This window comes from Scatophagus argus, chromosome 6 (assembly GCF_020382885.2).
Source record: "Scatophagus argus isolate fScaArg1 chromosome 6, fScaArg1.pri, whole genome shotgun sequence".
In the NCBI taxonomy this organism is placed as follows: Eukaryota; Metazoa; Chordata; class Actinopteri; family Scatophagidae; genus Scatophagus; species Scatophagus argus.
In genome coordinates, this window is record NC_058498.1 from 1,055,110 (window position 1) to 1,071,338 (window position 16,229).

The following is a 16,229-nucleotide window of genomic DNA, read 5'->3' on the forward strand; positions in this document are numbered from 1 at the left end:
CTGCACAGCGTGAACTTTTGGTCCCTCGGACTTCCTGCTGAAACAGAAAACACAAACAGCTGACTGAGTTCTGCAGCAGGGTGACGAGTTCAGAATGATTTGTTGGTGTTTTTCAGCGAGGAGGGGGTCTGTGGGGGGAGCACTGGGTCTCTGGGTCTCGAGGGGAGGGGGTCAGCAGCTGAGCAGGTTTTCTCCCTCTGAAGACAGACAGGAAGGGTTAGGGTTTCACTGTTGAACCTGAAACCTCCGGGCTTGGATGGACTCTCACCGCGTTCATTTCCACGCAGTGTGATGTCACTGCGATGCGTCTGATTCGTGGAGATCTGACCTGTGATCGGTTTAGCTGCTCTGTGGTTTTGGGGTCAGCATCATTATGCAGTGCAGTGAACCGGATTATATTCTGTGTGACTAAGCTGAGTATCTCCCTGTGACCCCCCCCCCCCCCAAGGGTCACAGCTGGGGGCACATTCACACCTTCAGAGCTCGAGAACCTGCAAACACACACACACACTCACTGAGCTGGTTTGTACTGCAACTGGTGCTCAGACCACCTGGGACTAATCGATCAGCTGATTGATGGGAAATGACAGTCAGAGGCTTTGATCGTGGATCATTTGATCGTTTTCTGACATTTTACAACCAGATGATTCACTGAAAACAGTTCTTATGTCACATCATTTAACCTCCAGTTTGATGATGGAGGAGGAATGTGAAGAATGTGGAGAAGCATTTTCATACCTGAACACACCTGAACGTGAGGATGACACACACACACACACACACACACTTGTTATTTGTTTCAACATCCTGCACTGAGCTCTAACTTTTATTCTTCTGTGTGCTGTTATTCAGTGTTGTACAGATAAACTAACTCTGCAGAGTTTGTGTGGATTTAATGGAGAGTTCAAATCAGGCTGTAAACAATCAGATTTACCCGAAAATGAAATTCTGTACTACATTCTTGTAGTGCTGCTACTACAATCCTGATGGCAGCGTGTGTGTGTGTGTGTGTTAAACAGTGACAGCTGATCGGTGTCTGCTCAGCGCTCTCGGGGTCGTGGCCTCAGCTGACCTCCTCAGGTAAATGAGCACAGGTGTGCGGTCTGGACTCTCGCTGACACAGCATTCGCAGCTTTGACGAGCTCACTCAGCTCATTCACTTTGGTTCTCTCTGACCACCCCCTGAAACTGAACCCTGAGCTTCGCCTGTCAGGCTGCTGCCCACTGACTCTGAAGGCGTCTCTTTTCCTGCTGCAGCACCTGAGCAGGTGAGGCCTTCCAGCAGGTCAGGCGTGCGTGGTTTTATCTGCTGCCTCGGCTCCAGTGTTTCAGACGTTTTGGGTGGGACTGTGTGGCAAACAAAGGCCAGAGTCAGCTCCAAACTGTCGTCAGGATTTATCATTTTTGTTTAAGCAGATGATTAGTGCAGGTTTACCTGCAGCTCAGGTGCACTCAGTCAGCTGGGTCACCAGAGTGTGCAGGATTCTTCCTCTGGGGAACATGAATTTCATGACAGTGTGTCCAGCGACTGCCTGAAGGAAAAGAGCAGATGACGTAAAATGTTTCCTGTGGAGACGGCGGCGATGAGGCTCTCGGTTCTCGCTGCCTGCAGGCGTCCGCCGCTCAGAGCTACTGTGACAGTTTGTCTCCTCTCCGTCTGGCGTCAGACATTTGGACCCGGGCTATTTTAAAGTGGGCCGACTCTGGTCTGAGTCAGGGTTCAGAGAAGAAGAGTTTCGTCTGTCGGCTGCGTGTGTGCGTGCGTTTGCGTGTGTGTGTGGGTCGGCCTGGCGTTGTGTTTGCGTCTGTCGGCTGCAGGGCGAAGCCCATAGTCTGCTGTGGGTGTTTGTTTCTGATTTTACACTCCAGAGTGACTGATGAAGCCAGCATGAGTCACACTGAGGCTGGGTGTGTGTGTGTGTGTGTGTGTGTGTGTGTGTGTGTGTGTGTGTGTGTGTTGTAAGATTCCTGCAGCAGCTCCTGTTTATCCTGGAACGTATTTTGGGATGAGTTGTTTTATGCTGCACGCTATCTGCACATTTTCTTCTGCCCCTGCAGAGACACACCTCACCATGTGAGCTTTCACAACGCTGTGTGTGTGTGCGTGTGTGTGTGTGTGTGTGTGTGTGTGCGTGTGTGTGTGTGTGTGTGTGCGTGTTAGCTGTGTTGAGCTGTGCAGCCAGCTCTGTAGCTCCTGCACACTAAGGCCGACGGTCGTCCCGTGTTTTGGAAAGGAGGCCCCTTGCTTAAGTAAAGTAATCAGTGAGTATTTGTACACGGTGGCATTGCTGGGTGTTGGTAAAATATCTCAGTACTTCTCCACCACGTGTGATGACAAACAGGGCGTCATGTGAAGTCCTTTGTGCGTCAGGCTGAGACCTTTACTTTTAAAGGGTTGTTGTGTGACGCAGACTGTTGAGTCTGCTGAGACTTTGACTCGTCCGTCCTGCGACTCACTTCAGACCTGTGGCTAAAAACGTGAGACGTCAGACGCTGTTGTGCCTGCTGGAGCTCAGCCAAACTGTAAACTGTAATTAATACCATTCGGCGTCTCCTGAACCTCACACACATGAACCCCAGATAGTCGGATCAGAGTGACTTCTGTAGGTTTTGTGTATGAGCAGTTTAAGGGTTGGAGTCTGCGATTGGGATGCACAGATTTCTTTTGTTTTCCTGAGGGGGCTCTGCTGCGGTTGGAGCCCCTCGCTCTGCAGGGCGAGGCCTGTGGTGACGGTTTGGTGGTTTGGGGCGTGTGGAGGGTCTTTAGGAGCTGCTGTGGTGTTTTTGGGGGACAGGGTGGGGGCTCTTGAGGTCTATTATTGTCTATTTTTGTCTCTTCTCCTCCTCCTGATATCCAACCAGCAAAGAGAAAAGAGTGCAAGGATGGAGTCAAAGTGCATCAGTAACATTTACTCAAATACAAATTGAGGTACTTGTACTTTACTTGAGTATTTTCATTTTATTCTTCTTCTAAGACACAAAGATAGAACTTCTCACTTACCTTTCCTGTGAAGTTTTCCCGCCATGCTTGGCTCCATGTGTCCGTTGCTCGGCAGGTCAGGTGTGTTATTGTGTGCAGGTTAAATGGAGGTGTGACACTGAGTGAAACTGACACCAAAAGTCGTTACACACCACAGAAGAAGAAGCAGGTGTCGTCCCAGCTGGAGGGGACGAGTGAGACAGCTTGTCCGACCATCTGATTGGCTGTGACGGTTTCTGCTCATTAAGTGGGCGGGACCAGGTGTGTCAGTCACAGTCCATGTCAGGGCGCACTTTGTTCAGGCTGGTATCCGTGGCAACAGAGATGAAGGACTGATGTGAGCTTTCCTGTGCTGCAGCAGGATGAGGACAAGCAGCCACCGGTGTGTTCAGGTGCTGCTGGGAAACCGCCTGCAGATGGGGCTTGAATGCACGCTGGAACAAGATTAAACAATGACAGTTTACTCAAAAATGAAATTCAGTCATCATCTCCCTCCCCAAGTTTCTTCAACCACAAAACATTTGTGGAGCTTCACAGCAAAACAGCATCGCAGCACTCTGCTAAACTGCAGCAGAAGCTGGAGACTAGCTTTAAGAAAACATCAAAGGTGTCCATGCAGCTCATCCAGTAATCCAAGTCTCCAGAAGCACTGAAATCCCCAACTGATTTGATCTGTTATTGACACACTTCGCAAGCTGAAATCTTCACTGTAGCCGCTAAGCTAAAAGCCTCAGCACGTCTGAAGTGGGTGCACGAGCTGGAACTGGACGAGATCAACGAGAACTCGTGACCTCTGCATACCTCATTGTTCACCTGCCGCCCTGAAGCTCACACACAACACAGAGAGCTGCATCTGTACTCATAGAATCTGGGGTTACGACAGAAACTATCGGGGAGGAAAATGAATGCGTGAACTGTTCCTTAAAGATGAGTAGGTTACTGATGCAGTTCAGTCACCAAGTCAAAAAGGAGAAGTGAGACGCACTGTGGTCTCCTGGGGAGACGTATTGCATCCAGCCTGCCTCACCACATCCTGACTTTTCCTTAAACTCCTCCACACGTGACGAAGAGGAGAAGCTGCAGCGTCACACACCAACCAGGCTGACGCACTGAGTGACGACGGGCTGGGATTGGTGGGCTTCAGCCAATCACTGTGCTCACACTCATCACACAAAGACAAAAAGACAAACACACTAACGCACATTCCTGCTACTTATTTCATGATCATAGCAATATTGAGTTTATGTTGCCTGAATTTGTGGTAAAACAGTCTTGTTTTAGCTGTCAATCAACCATTCAGTCAGCTGATACACACAATTTTAAAACACATTTATTCAACATTTTTACATTTTTAGAATTTCTATTTTAAATTCATGATAAAATGATTTCTGATTGCTCAAAAGCTGCTCAAAACCACTAGAATTACGTGCAAAGTCAGTGAGTTATGAATGAACACAGACTGCTGGATTCATCTGAAGTTCATCTTCTTAGCTTCATCGTCACAAAGTCAACCACTGAATTCATTTTAGTTTGGACGCAGACAAAAGAAGCAGATGTTACCCATTTTAGATGTCTGCTTGTTGCAGCTCCTCCTGCTCCTCCTGCCCCTCCTCGTCCTCCTCCTGCTCCTCCTGCCCCTCCTCGTCCTCCTCCTGTCCCTCCTCGTCCTCCTCCTGCTCCTCCTGCCCCTCCTCGTCCTCCTCCTGCCCCTCCTCGTCCTCCTCCTGCTCCTCCTGTCCCTCCTCGTCCTCCTCCTGCCCCTCCTCGTCCTCCTCCTGCTCCTCCTGTCCCTCCTCGTCCTCCTCCTGCTCCTCCTGCCCCTCCTCGTCCTCCTCCTGCTCCTCCTGCCCCTCCTCGTCCTCCTCTTGCTCCTCCTCCTCCTCGTCCTCTTCTTCTTCTTACAAACGGTTCCTGTTTGAACATGGTGTAACCATGACAGTCATCTTGTTTGCTGTGTTTATGTAAACAAAGTGAGAGATGCTGATTGGTGGGGGTCAGCAGTGTGTGTGTGTGTGGGGCCCCTGTGGGGCCCCTGCTCTAAAGACGTTAGTCTCACCGCAGGAGCTTCAGGTAGCATTAGCATTAGCATCAGCGTCACATTATCACGTGACTGACGGACATTTACACTTCAGCCCTGTTTGCTTTAACATTCTCATTTCCTTCATTTGTATTCACGTCCTCTGCTCATTGATCACAGCTTCCAAACTGATCAATAACATTTCGTTTACTGTGATCAGCTGTTTGGCCTCAGGGGCCAATCAGAGAACAACTGAGAGGGACCCAAATGAATAGATTTTTACGTAAAGTTTCTTCTTTTATGCAAAATCTGACACAGTTTTTACAATTCCATCCTGTTAAACAGTCGACTGTCATATTCGATGTTGACAGTTGACCTCATTCAGCATCATTAGCATCATCAACACAGTGGACTCAGATGCTTAGAGTTAAGTAGAACTTAAAACAAATATCTCATTTATCTTCTTCTCACAAATGAAAAAGAAAATAAATAAACATGAAGGTAAAATGAGTTTCTTCAGGCTACTGCAGCCACTCACTTCACCTCCCATGATGCACTGGGCTCCCTGTGGTTCCTCTGTTGTGTGTTGTCATGTGAGCAGAGAGAACCAGCGCAGCCGTGCCATCATGGACGTCCTGAAGACTTCACCTGAGAATCATCTGAGCTCAGCAGGTGAGCTGAGCTCTCTCTCTTACACACACACACACACACACACACACACAGGTCTCTTTGATCCTCCTCCACTCAAGCTGAAGCAGCAGGGAGTTCAGACACACAAACCAGCGCTGCTAGAAGTATTCCTTTACTGCAGCAAGAGTACAAATACAAACATGATTTCTGTATCATAATCAATAACTCCAATTAGAGCAGGTCTAGACCAAACTCTTCAATTAAATTGTAATGTAGAGAACCCAACAACCCCCCTTGAGCAAGCACTTGGCGATGGTGGTGAGGAAAAACTGTCTTTTAGAAGGCCTTGACTGGTTTTTAGCAAAAAGTCAGTGTCCAGCAGTGCACGTCCGTCTGCCAAAGTACAACATGTGCACCTAAAGGTGAAGTAAGAACTGAAAGTACTTTGTACCTTTTTGTGTCTTTGACTGTTTTTGTTTCCTTTGCATGTCTCATATGTTTAGCTGTTGGGATTCCTGTTTTTTTAGCTCAGGTTTGACTCCCAGAATGGGAATGAATGGTTTTCAGAATTTCCTCACTGCAGGACTAATAAAGGTCTAATTTATCTTATTTCGTACTTAAATACACTACTCAATGCACTTAGTAACATTCTGCAGAACATTCATTCACAGGTGGAGGTCTGTGCTGATGGAGTTCAATTACCATCAAGCTCGTCGCCGTAGTTCCTCATTGGCTGAATGGCTGAGTCTTGTTTGCATGTTACTGCAGTCAGCTGGAGGGTTCAGGTGGGGTGGGGGTCTCAGGTGTTTGTCCCTGCAGAAACACCAAACAACAAAGATTTGCATAATGACAGAGAAAAGAACCAAGAGTGACGCTTTGTCCACTCTGACAGTTTCTGTGCAAATACTTCACAGTACATAAAAATGGGCTTTTGAGGTGTTTGTACTTTATTTGTACTTTATCTGATTTTATTTTATTTTATACTTACTACACTGTGACATTTTTTAAGATTCAAGGATTCAAGATTCAAGGAGCTCTATTGTCATTTCACACATGTAGAAACATGAGGTGGAATGAAATTAGTTTCCCCGGTCCCGGTGTAATCCCAATAACCTACAAAATATGTAATACTATAAATATAAAACAACACTATATAAATATAAAAACAACCAGGATAAGAAAAGATATCAACAGTGACAGGGATATAATATATAATATAATAAGCCAACTTAATGTAGTTTTACAAGAGTGAACAAACAGCAGACCAAATCGTCTTCTTATTAAAGGCTTATTACTAATATTTACAGCCTTAATTAGAGTTATTAAATTCAGTAATTGATGGCAGAATGTTGTGAGATAGAATAGCATACAATACAGTATCATCTGCATAAAAACTGATATTATAAGTCCGAGTTAGAGTACAGTTTTTATTGCCGTAGATTTGAATTAGTAGAGGACTAACGTATTAATGAACCTTGAGGTTCTTATATATTAAAAAAATCCTCAAATACTTCATCAGATCTGCAACCGTAAATGTTAAAAATTAAAATAAATATTAAGCTAATTATACAAACTCTGACACTTGAAGACTCGGTTGCCTAGTGGACATTATGTTTCACCACTTTAGTCACTATCCAAGTTTCAACCTGAATTCAGTGGAAATATGACCAGAATTTACAGAGACAAAATGAATTAATTAAGAGGTAAACATGGACGCCATCATTTATTCTGCCTGAGCTTTCATCAACACAACAGGAAAGACTTTGTAGAGACATTTAGATATTTATTTTATATTAACCCACCCAATGAAAATGCATTTCACCTCAGACGTGAAACAGACAGAAGCACAGCAGTACAAGTTGCCTTAAAGATTAAAATACTGAAGAATGAGTTTTTAAATAAAGACATCTCCTTCTTCTTCAGTGTTTTCCAGGTTTCTCCAAGCCTCTCTCTGCAGATCCTGCAGCTCCTCAGCCAGCCGGTCAGTGCAGGTCTGGAGTCCTCAGAGTCCCTCTGGTTTGTGGTCTGGAGCAGAAACAGAAGCTGGAGGGAGGGAGGGGATGTTTGGTTTGAGATCAAAGTGTGGTTTGGGTGGGTGGGGTCAGGTTGGCGGTGGGTGTGGGGGGGGTGCCTCAGCACATGGTCTGTAATTGTGGGCTCGTGCACACAGAGAAAGGAGACTGTGTGATGGTGTTTAGATGAAGCTGCTGATGGTCTCTGATTGGTTAAAGAGAGAAAAATCAGACAAGGAGAAAAGAGAAGAAAGTGGTTTTTACTTTAACATCAAATTAGCAGCAGATTCTCTTCTTTTAACCAATAAAACTCAAAACTGAAACATACATGTGTGCGCACGAATAGAAGAAGAAGAATTTTATAATGCTATTTATACACGCTAAATGTTCTGCAGGTACACTGCCATGGAAAACCAGTAGTACCTGAAAACTATACTTTAATACTGTACTGGAGTAAATGTACTCAGTTATATATTGTACAGATGTTATACATTTGACTACCGTTATTAGAATTATGTGGATTTAGAATAACAAAGGATCTAATACAGAGTCCTGAGGTGCTCCAGTGTTTATTAAAAGGTACTGATGCTCTTTGCTGAAAATATGATTCAGAAAGGAACATTTCAGAGTGGTTTATAGACAGAAATGAGAGCGTGAGATGAGTTGTTTCCATTCTTTGAGGATCTATAAAACTCACTGAATGCAACACAAAATCTAAACTGCAGCCAAGCTGACGGAATTAAACATCAGACGTTTCTGCAAACCACAGATGGCGTTGATTTTGTATGTTTTATCAATAAAATAGAATAGAATAAAAAGAATTTCTCATCATCGAAAATACAATACATGAAATGAAATTAGCAACATGTTATGCATGTTGATGAGCTGACTTTCCTTCTCGGGGGTGGGAGGGGCGGCGGGGGCGTGATGACATCACTGCTCGAGGCCGCTTCAACAACCAACAAACTGGCTCATTTTTGTGACTTCTGGGACATTTTGTAGCCGTCTTTGTGGCACCAACAGCTGATATTTAAAGAAGATGTCAGGAGTTTCCAGTGGCGTTTGTGGTGGCTGAAGCAGGTATTTTAAGGCCAAGCGCGATCTTTTCCTGACCCTGACCAAATGTTTTAGTGCCCAAACCTAAACAGACCTGAAGCACAGCGTTGTCCCAACATGAAGTAGAAAACTGAAAATGTAAATGAGAGTAAAGTTTCAACATAATCCCTGGTTTGCAGAAACGTACTCTGCCAACGTTTATTCTGGCGATTGGGTTGTCAAATTCAGACTTTTAACTTTTCATATTTTTATTTTGCAGCATTTCGTGAGAGTTCTGAAACGGTAAATGAGGGTTTTCTGCTTCACTTTGACCCGTTTTTGCGAGCAGCCTGACACTCAGAAACACACAGCGGCCTCAGCTCTGCGGTTTGGCTCCCGAACACAGCGGAGAGTCGGGGGAGGACGAGTGAGGAGAGGGGAGGGCTGGGGGCAATTCTGCGGCTGGACGGGCGGGGAGACGCCCGGCTCAGTAAATTTAGCCTGAGCTGAGATAAAAATAACCGTCGTGGTCCAGCAGAGATATTTATAGTTCAGACGGTTTGAGCTGCGAGAAGAACGAAGCTCCCTGTTCCCCGACTCACTCCTCAGTGACTCAGTACAGCTGAAACCAGCAGGAGGAGTTCACTCCTAAATGTTTTGTGGACAAACAAACGTAACTACTTCAAGTACATTTTAATGATTTACTTACTTTTACTGAAATAATATCTTTACTTGTAACATAGTGTTTCTACAGTGTGGTCTTAGTACTTCTACTTCAGTAAAGTACCTGAATACTTCCTCCATCATCGTCTCTGTTGTTGGTCATGTCTCAGTCTGATGCTCTATAATCTGCAACAGACAGAATGGTTCAGTATTTGTTATAGTTTCTCCTCTGAAGACGTATTTTATATTTTTACAGCTGTGTTTTATGATGCTGCCACTCATCATCTGTTTGTACAGCAGCGTCCACAAGAGGAGAACATGTTTGTCAGTTATAAAGCTTATATGAATGTTCAAGTGTTACATATGTTCACTTGGATGATCATTTGAACATTCTGTGTTTTAAATGCACGTATGAATGTAAACAACACATTTTTACATCTTCTGGGACGTTTGAGGAGCAGAATTCCCTGCAAACGAAGCCTCCAGGCTGTGGTTTCACTTTTATTTTCTTCTGGAAAAACTGGAGGACGAGCTGGAGGAGGGGATGGAGAATACGGGTGGAGGAGCCTCCACTGTGAGAAGGAAACAGTCAAAGAGACAAAACAGGCGCCGGGCGGAGGTGGAACAGAAACATGAATTTACATGAGACGTGGTTCAGCGCTGTTTACGCTGTCTGGAAAGTCGGTCTCAGTTGGAGTTGGAGGCTCGTCACGTAAACATCTGAAGTCTTCCACTTCCACTGTTGTGGGTTAGCAAGTAACACTATAGTATTACTTGTATTTTTAGTCAGTTTGACTTCTACTTCATCTTAACGCAGTTATTGGAGTTTTTCAGATGTAGTTTTCTTCCCACAGGTTTTTCCTCTCTGGTGTCTTCAGATCAACAGCCGTGTTGTGGTCCAGTCCCGATATGAGTCATCATCATTACGATCATCTCAACTTTTATGTATTTCATCTGTTGGACTACACAGGACCGGATACGTCCAGGTTAACACAGTGTTGGGGGTGGGGTTAAGGACCGACGGTTTGATGTCAGCAGGAATGTGGCCTTTGTGCCAGAAAGTGGTGGTGAGGTGGTCTACGAGCCAATCCTCACCTGAAGTTAAGGGTTCAGGTGAGCCACGTTCACCATCTTAGGTTAGCCTGTTAGCATGCTAACATTAGCTAGTTAGCAGTAAACACAAAGTGTTTCTGCAGGTCATAAACCAAAGAGCTGGACTCTTTAAAACACTGACGTGAGGATGGCGCGGGAGGAAAAGTCAGAGGATCAGAGTTCGTCAAGTTCTCTCAGTGTGGTGAAGTCAAAGCTGTAGAGTTTAAAGTTTAAAACACGCAGAGACAGGAAAGTAAGAGGTGAAAGGTAATGTCAAGTCTTCTGGTTTTCCTTCCAGTAAACAGACCCCCACCCCCCACAAGCACCCAATCCCCCTGAACACACACACACAGGAAGTGGTGTAGTTTCTGGTGTGTGTGTTCATGTTGCAGTTCCCGTCAGAGATCAGAGTGAAGGACAAACATTCAGCAGGTTAACAGAAACCCGTTTACAGATTTCCACACAGAGATTATAACATAACTCACTGTAAAAACGGGCGTGAAGAAACGCGGCGGCATCGTCTGAGTATTTGAGGTGAACGGGTTAAATCTCAGCATAAACTCAGAAGCAGTTTTCCCCTGCAGAGCTCACACTGCGGCGTTTGACCCGCTCAGGTCAAAGGTCACCATCTGATCTACAGCAGCCAGCATCTGCAGCTTCCTGCCCCATCTGCTGTGATGACATCACACAGCGGCAGCCAGTAGAGTCCACAGTCGACAGCAGCGTTTTCGCCTGAATCATTCAGTGGTGCTGCTGCTCAGAAACCTCAGAAAACTTGCTCACATCTTAAACTGTTGGACTGTCCACATACTTTCGGCCATGCTTTAAGCCTGAACCGTCGGGTCACATCAGGAGTGTGTTGTTCACACCACCTCGGTTTACATGGTGCCACTCCAGTGTGTGTGCGTGTGTGCGAGTCTGAAATGCACTGAGGGAGCATGTGGATCTGCATTCATGAGATTCCTCAGAGCGAATGAGTGCGAGGCCTTCACTCAGTGTTGTCCTCAGTGAGACGTCTCAGTGGACAGACAGACGGTCAAAGTCAACCTTCGACTTTTCGTGTGAACGGCAGAACACATTTGGTCAACAGACGATCCAATGGACGAATAACTGAACGAGTCAGTGGTGGTGATCAGCTGCAGAGGAAGTGAAGGAAAAGGTTCTGTAGATCAGGGAGACGTGACAGCTTTAGACCTGATGCTGCCTTCAACAGCCTGCACTCTGTGTCAGAAATCGGAAATTTTCCAGCATTTTTCTCCTTTTGTTCTGTCTCTCAGTGTGTTTCTGTGATCTCTGCCTTCATCCTTCGTGTTGTTCCCTCTGACAGTCCTCTCCTCCTCCTCCTCTTCCTCCTCCTCCTCCTCTTCCTCCTCCTCCTCCTCCTCCCCTGTGACTCATCCCTCTGATGCTCTCCGCTGGTCCTGAAGCAGCCTTACATGGTTAGTGACGCTGCAGCAGGATCTCCCTACGTAACACGCTGCTCGGCTCGACCACGGCTCTGGGCTCCCACCGGCTGCTCGGCCTGACCAATCGGCAGGCTTCGTGTGTTTCCACGGCGACGTGACGCAGGGCTGAGAGCAGGGAGGCCTCCTCGCTGTACGCCGCAGCAGCACAGAAATAACCGTGAGCCACGTTTGTCTAAAAATAAAGCTGCTATTCCTGTGAGATCTACAAAACAGAAAACACACATGGCGGGACATCGCCATCACACATCGTAAATCTCAGCACATTGTTGTCACATTACTCCATTTTCTGTTTTACTAAATTTAGCTTTGGTTCTGCCATCTATAACGCGACAAGCAGGTTGTTCCATTTACAGAAACAGTCTGGATGCATTTCATGGCCAGAGGTCTAAAGGAGAATGTCGGGTTGGGGTTAACGGGTTAGCTTTTAGCTTTCAGGAAACGTGCTGGTTTTGTCCTGTCGGATACATCAAGTCAGTCTCTTTTTTCCAAACTTTAACCAGGAGCCAAAACAAAAACTCCATCATGTTTGGCTGAAATTTACAAAATGTAAACGTTGTGTGTTTCTGATCTCTCAGCATTTGTTTTTAGCAAGTAAATACTTTTAGCCAAATCTGTATGATGGGGAGACAGTAATCTCTGTCTTTCTTTGGTCATGTGACCTCCAGGAGGACTGATGTGTGGCTGAAAGCTCTGGAAAAACCTGGCAGTGTACCTTGAGTCAATCTATTTTTGCCAAAGTTAAGAACAGAACATCATCTTTAAAGAATTGCCAAAAGTCACCAAGTGGTCAATGTCTCTCACAGCAGCCAGGAACAAACATTTCGTATCACAGCTCCAGCTGTGGTGCAGGACTGCTGTTACACTTCCTGTTTTCTGTGTGTGTGTGTGTGTGAGATCAGAGCAGCATTCCTTCCATCATCACACAATGTGTGTCCGTCACATTAAAGTCATGTGACGTCGTGTTTCTGCATCACTGATGTCAGGTCAGTTCATGCAGCTCAGTGTGCCGTCAGGGTGTGAGATGGTCATGTTGTTAATATTATGTAGCCATGACAACCACCTTTTATTGATGTTGAGCGACTTGTGTCACCTGTCGGGACTTTAGAAAATGAAACTTCACATCGTCAGAAAGTGTGAAACCACCAGAGCTGCAGGTGGACTCTGACGACTTCAGTGTGAACTCTCCGTCACAAAGTCTCCATGACGGGTGAAGCGTCCACGTGAAGCCGACAACACATTTTACTGTGTTAGTGTGACATTTTCCTTCAGGCAGCAGACTATTTCTCTCCCTCTAAACCTCTCGGAGTCGCGGCCCCGTCTGCTCCGCTGGCCGGCAGGGACGGGCCGGCTGCCAAAACAAACAGGCCTGTGGCGTCAGCAGAGCAGCGGATTCCCTGTTACAACAGGATGTGACATCAGGATGTGACATCACCAGGAGAGGCCTGAAGCTCTTTGTACAGAGTTGGCTGCAGAGCTTCAGTTTACGGCCCAGCAGGTTACACACAAACACACAGCTGGAAGGACTCAGTGTACTGTGTGTCTGTTCAGGAATATTTAACACACACACACACACACACTGTTCAAAGGAAAACACCACAGGAACAAAAAATAACCTTCAAAGGTCAGGAATGAGAGAAAAACTTGGGAGGGAACCAATGACATGCTGTTCTCTGCTGTTTTGTTCTGTTTAGTGATCAAAAAATACCAAACTGCAGCCATGTGTCTGGTTAGCTACCAGCCACAAATCAAGACTGAGAAGCTAACTAAAAGCTAACTACAAGCTAGCAGGAGTTAGAGGCTAACTGAACAAACTGAGTGTACGAGGTAACTACAGACCTACAAGCTAATGCTAAGCTAGCTGGATCTACAGGTTAACTCTAAACTAGCAAGACCTATAAGCTAACGCTATGCTAACTGAAGTGTACTTGTACAAAGACATTACTGCTAGCAGGCAGTGGTATTTTGGAAGGCCTCAGCGATGGGTTAGCGTAGCTTAGCACAAAGACAGGGAACAGGGGGAAACTGCTAGCCTCCATGTCTTCTGAGCAATGCAGCAAAACTGCTGCTGGTTCACATCCCACAAAACAAGAGCAAATGTAATTAGAGCTCACACACACACACACACACACACACACACACTGGAGATGGCACCATGGAAACGAGGTGGTGTGAATATCTCCCACACACTCGATCACAGTCAGACTCTTATTTTCTGTTTTTACATGCCAAACGGTTCCCACGACTCAGACTGAAACACCAAGTCAAGCGAGCAGAGAAGCTTCAGTTTCCAGTGTGTCTTGTGTTTCTGCAGCGTTTAAAACCAGCTGAAGTTTGAAAGGTTGTACTGACTCACATGAACACCGAATGAAAAGAGAAGGACCGGGGGCTCGTCCTGCAGTTTGCTGGCCTTAGAGCTGCAGGAACACCACACTGGACAGCTGAAAGCCACGCCGATGACGTGTGGCCGAGGCCGAACGCTGATCTGTCATGAGCTAGTAGTGTTTGGGAACCACGGGTCTCTGAACGCTACACAATCAGGCTTTTCTGTCAGTGCAAATAATCAGCAATTTGACGCCATACTTGTCTCACACGCACATGCACGCTGGATGAAACACTCAGAATCAATCATTTCTCCTTCAATAATTTATTCATCAGGTAGTCAGTAAAACAGGTGGGTTCACATATATTACTCTGTTCAATTAAATAATCGGCTGTCCGTCACAGTGTGACTCCAAAGCCTCGCTGAAAACAAGAAACAACAGCTCGTGACGTCACACGTCCTGTAACGTCACGTCAGTTCGTGTGTGTGTGAGAGCACCTGCAGCTCAGGTAGTTGCTCAGTTCAGTTCAGTCACGTGACATTTGATTTAAAAACTCCTCCTCTCTGCAGCTCCAGGACCCGAATCCCCCTGCACAGTCCTCTCCTCCTCCAACGGGACTCCCGCTCCGGCTTCCAGAACCCGTCTGGACCGGTGCCGGCATGTCACGTCCCTCCCCGGACAAATCGATCACCCAATCAGGCAGCAGAAGGGCTTCCGGTTCGGGTCGGTCAATCTCCCATCTCAAACGCCGTTAATCCTCTTCAGCAGGAGGGCGGCCATTTGGACCGTTTCCACTCTTCCTCACCGCTCGCGGCGGTCTGACTCGGTTCGGCTCGTCCCGGTTCGGCTCAGCGGTCCTGCAGATCCAGGCAGGGCACCCACTGGTTCCTGCAGCGGCTCTCCTCACAGAAGCTGCTGATGCTCTGCAGGGCCTGACACTGCAGCGGCTGCACCGGCGGGTTCTGCAAAACACAGCGGACAGGACGGTGAGACTCCCGGTGGGGCGACAGGATGTGCGTTTGCTTCATTCTAGTGCTTGTTTTTAGGAATGATTTACTTGTGCAATTTCATTTCCTGTACTTTTTAAAAATGAAACCTTTCAGGGTGGACTTACAGTGACCAGGATGCAGTGCAGGTCTCGGGGCTCGTTGCCGTTGCTGTCCTCCGTGTCCTCCTCCAGCAGCTGAGCCAGCCGCCTCATGCCGGACACCCGCAGGATGTTGATGTCGTTGTCGCAACAGAAAGCCTGCAGCAGCGTGAAGTGGATCTGCAGCGCGATGTCATCTTCATCCTCCTCATCAGTGGCGAGGAGACACAGGACCACGCTGTCCGGGTCTCTGCAGGAGGAGGAGGGGGAGGTTAATGTCTCCATCTTCACATTTTAATATCAGACGTCATTCCTGATGGAAGCTGAAGAACGCATACTTACACATTCATGAGTTTGGCGGACTCGTAGACTCCCAGCGTGAGGCAGTCCTGCCGCTGAGCCGCGACCAGCAGCTCCTCCAGAGCCTGACTCACCGTCTCCATCCTGCAGAGGCACAGAGGCGGTTAGAACAGCCAGCACACACAAGACTGCACGACTGACGCTGAAAGACGTGGACGATCACACAGAAAACACGAGAACTCACATCTAAAATGTGATCCAAAATGTGACCTGACACCCGTGCAGCTGCGTGCCAGTGCGTGCCAGTGCGTGCTTACGCATCACTCACAACAACTTACTTTTTCTCGGTGCTGTTGGATCCAACGACCTCCTCCAGAGTCATGTTGAAGTCAGTAAAATAATCCACAAGATCCAGGATAGTGAGAAATATCCACAGCGCGGATCGGCTGCTGTCCCGTTCAGTTCCCGTAATAAAGTCCACACAAGCGGTAATCCAGATCGGTACAAAGCTCCGTCCAGAGTCCGTGCAGAAGGATCACGAATTCAGAGAAAAGTCCGCGGGCTGTCGGCAGCGACGAAGCGAGATCTGCTGCCGAAAGCCGAAACTCACCGCACTTTATACGCTC

The 16,229-nt window shown here is 46.8% G+C and overlaps 1 protein-coding gene and 1 long non-coding RNA gene across 2 annotated transcripts; both read right to left on the bottom strand.

Moving 5' to 3' along the window:
- Nucleotides 1-7,392: 7,392 nt before the first annotated feature.
- On the bottom strand, nt 7,393-14,394 carry LOC124060131. The gene is made up of 3 exons (XR_006843513.1): nt 14,249-14,394; nt 9,462-9,523; nt 7,393-7,844 (listed from the first exon to the last, which is right to left on the bottom strand). It is a non-coding gene; the product is annotated as an uncharacterized LOC124060131 (long non-coding RNA).
- Nucleotides 14,395-14,523: 129 nt separating this feature from the next.
- On the bottom strand, nt 14,524-16,208 carry LOC124060130 (growth arrest and DNA damage-inducible protein GADD45 beta-like). Its single transcript, XM_046390705.1, has 4 exons — nt 15,942-16,208; nt 15,646-15,747; nt 15,331-15,553; nt 14,524-15,178 (listed from the first exon to the last, which is right to left on the bottom strand). The coding sequence occupies exons 1-4, from the start codon at nt 15,983-15,985 to the stop codon at nt 15,065-15,067; spliced, it is 483 nt and encodes a 160-aa protein (XP_046246661.1). The 5' UTR covers nt 15,986-16,208; the 3' UTR covers nt 14,524-15,064.
- Between the last annotated feature and the right edge of the window lie 21 nt (nt 16,209-16,229).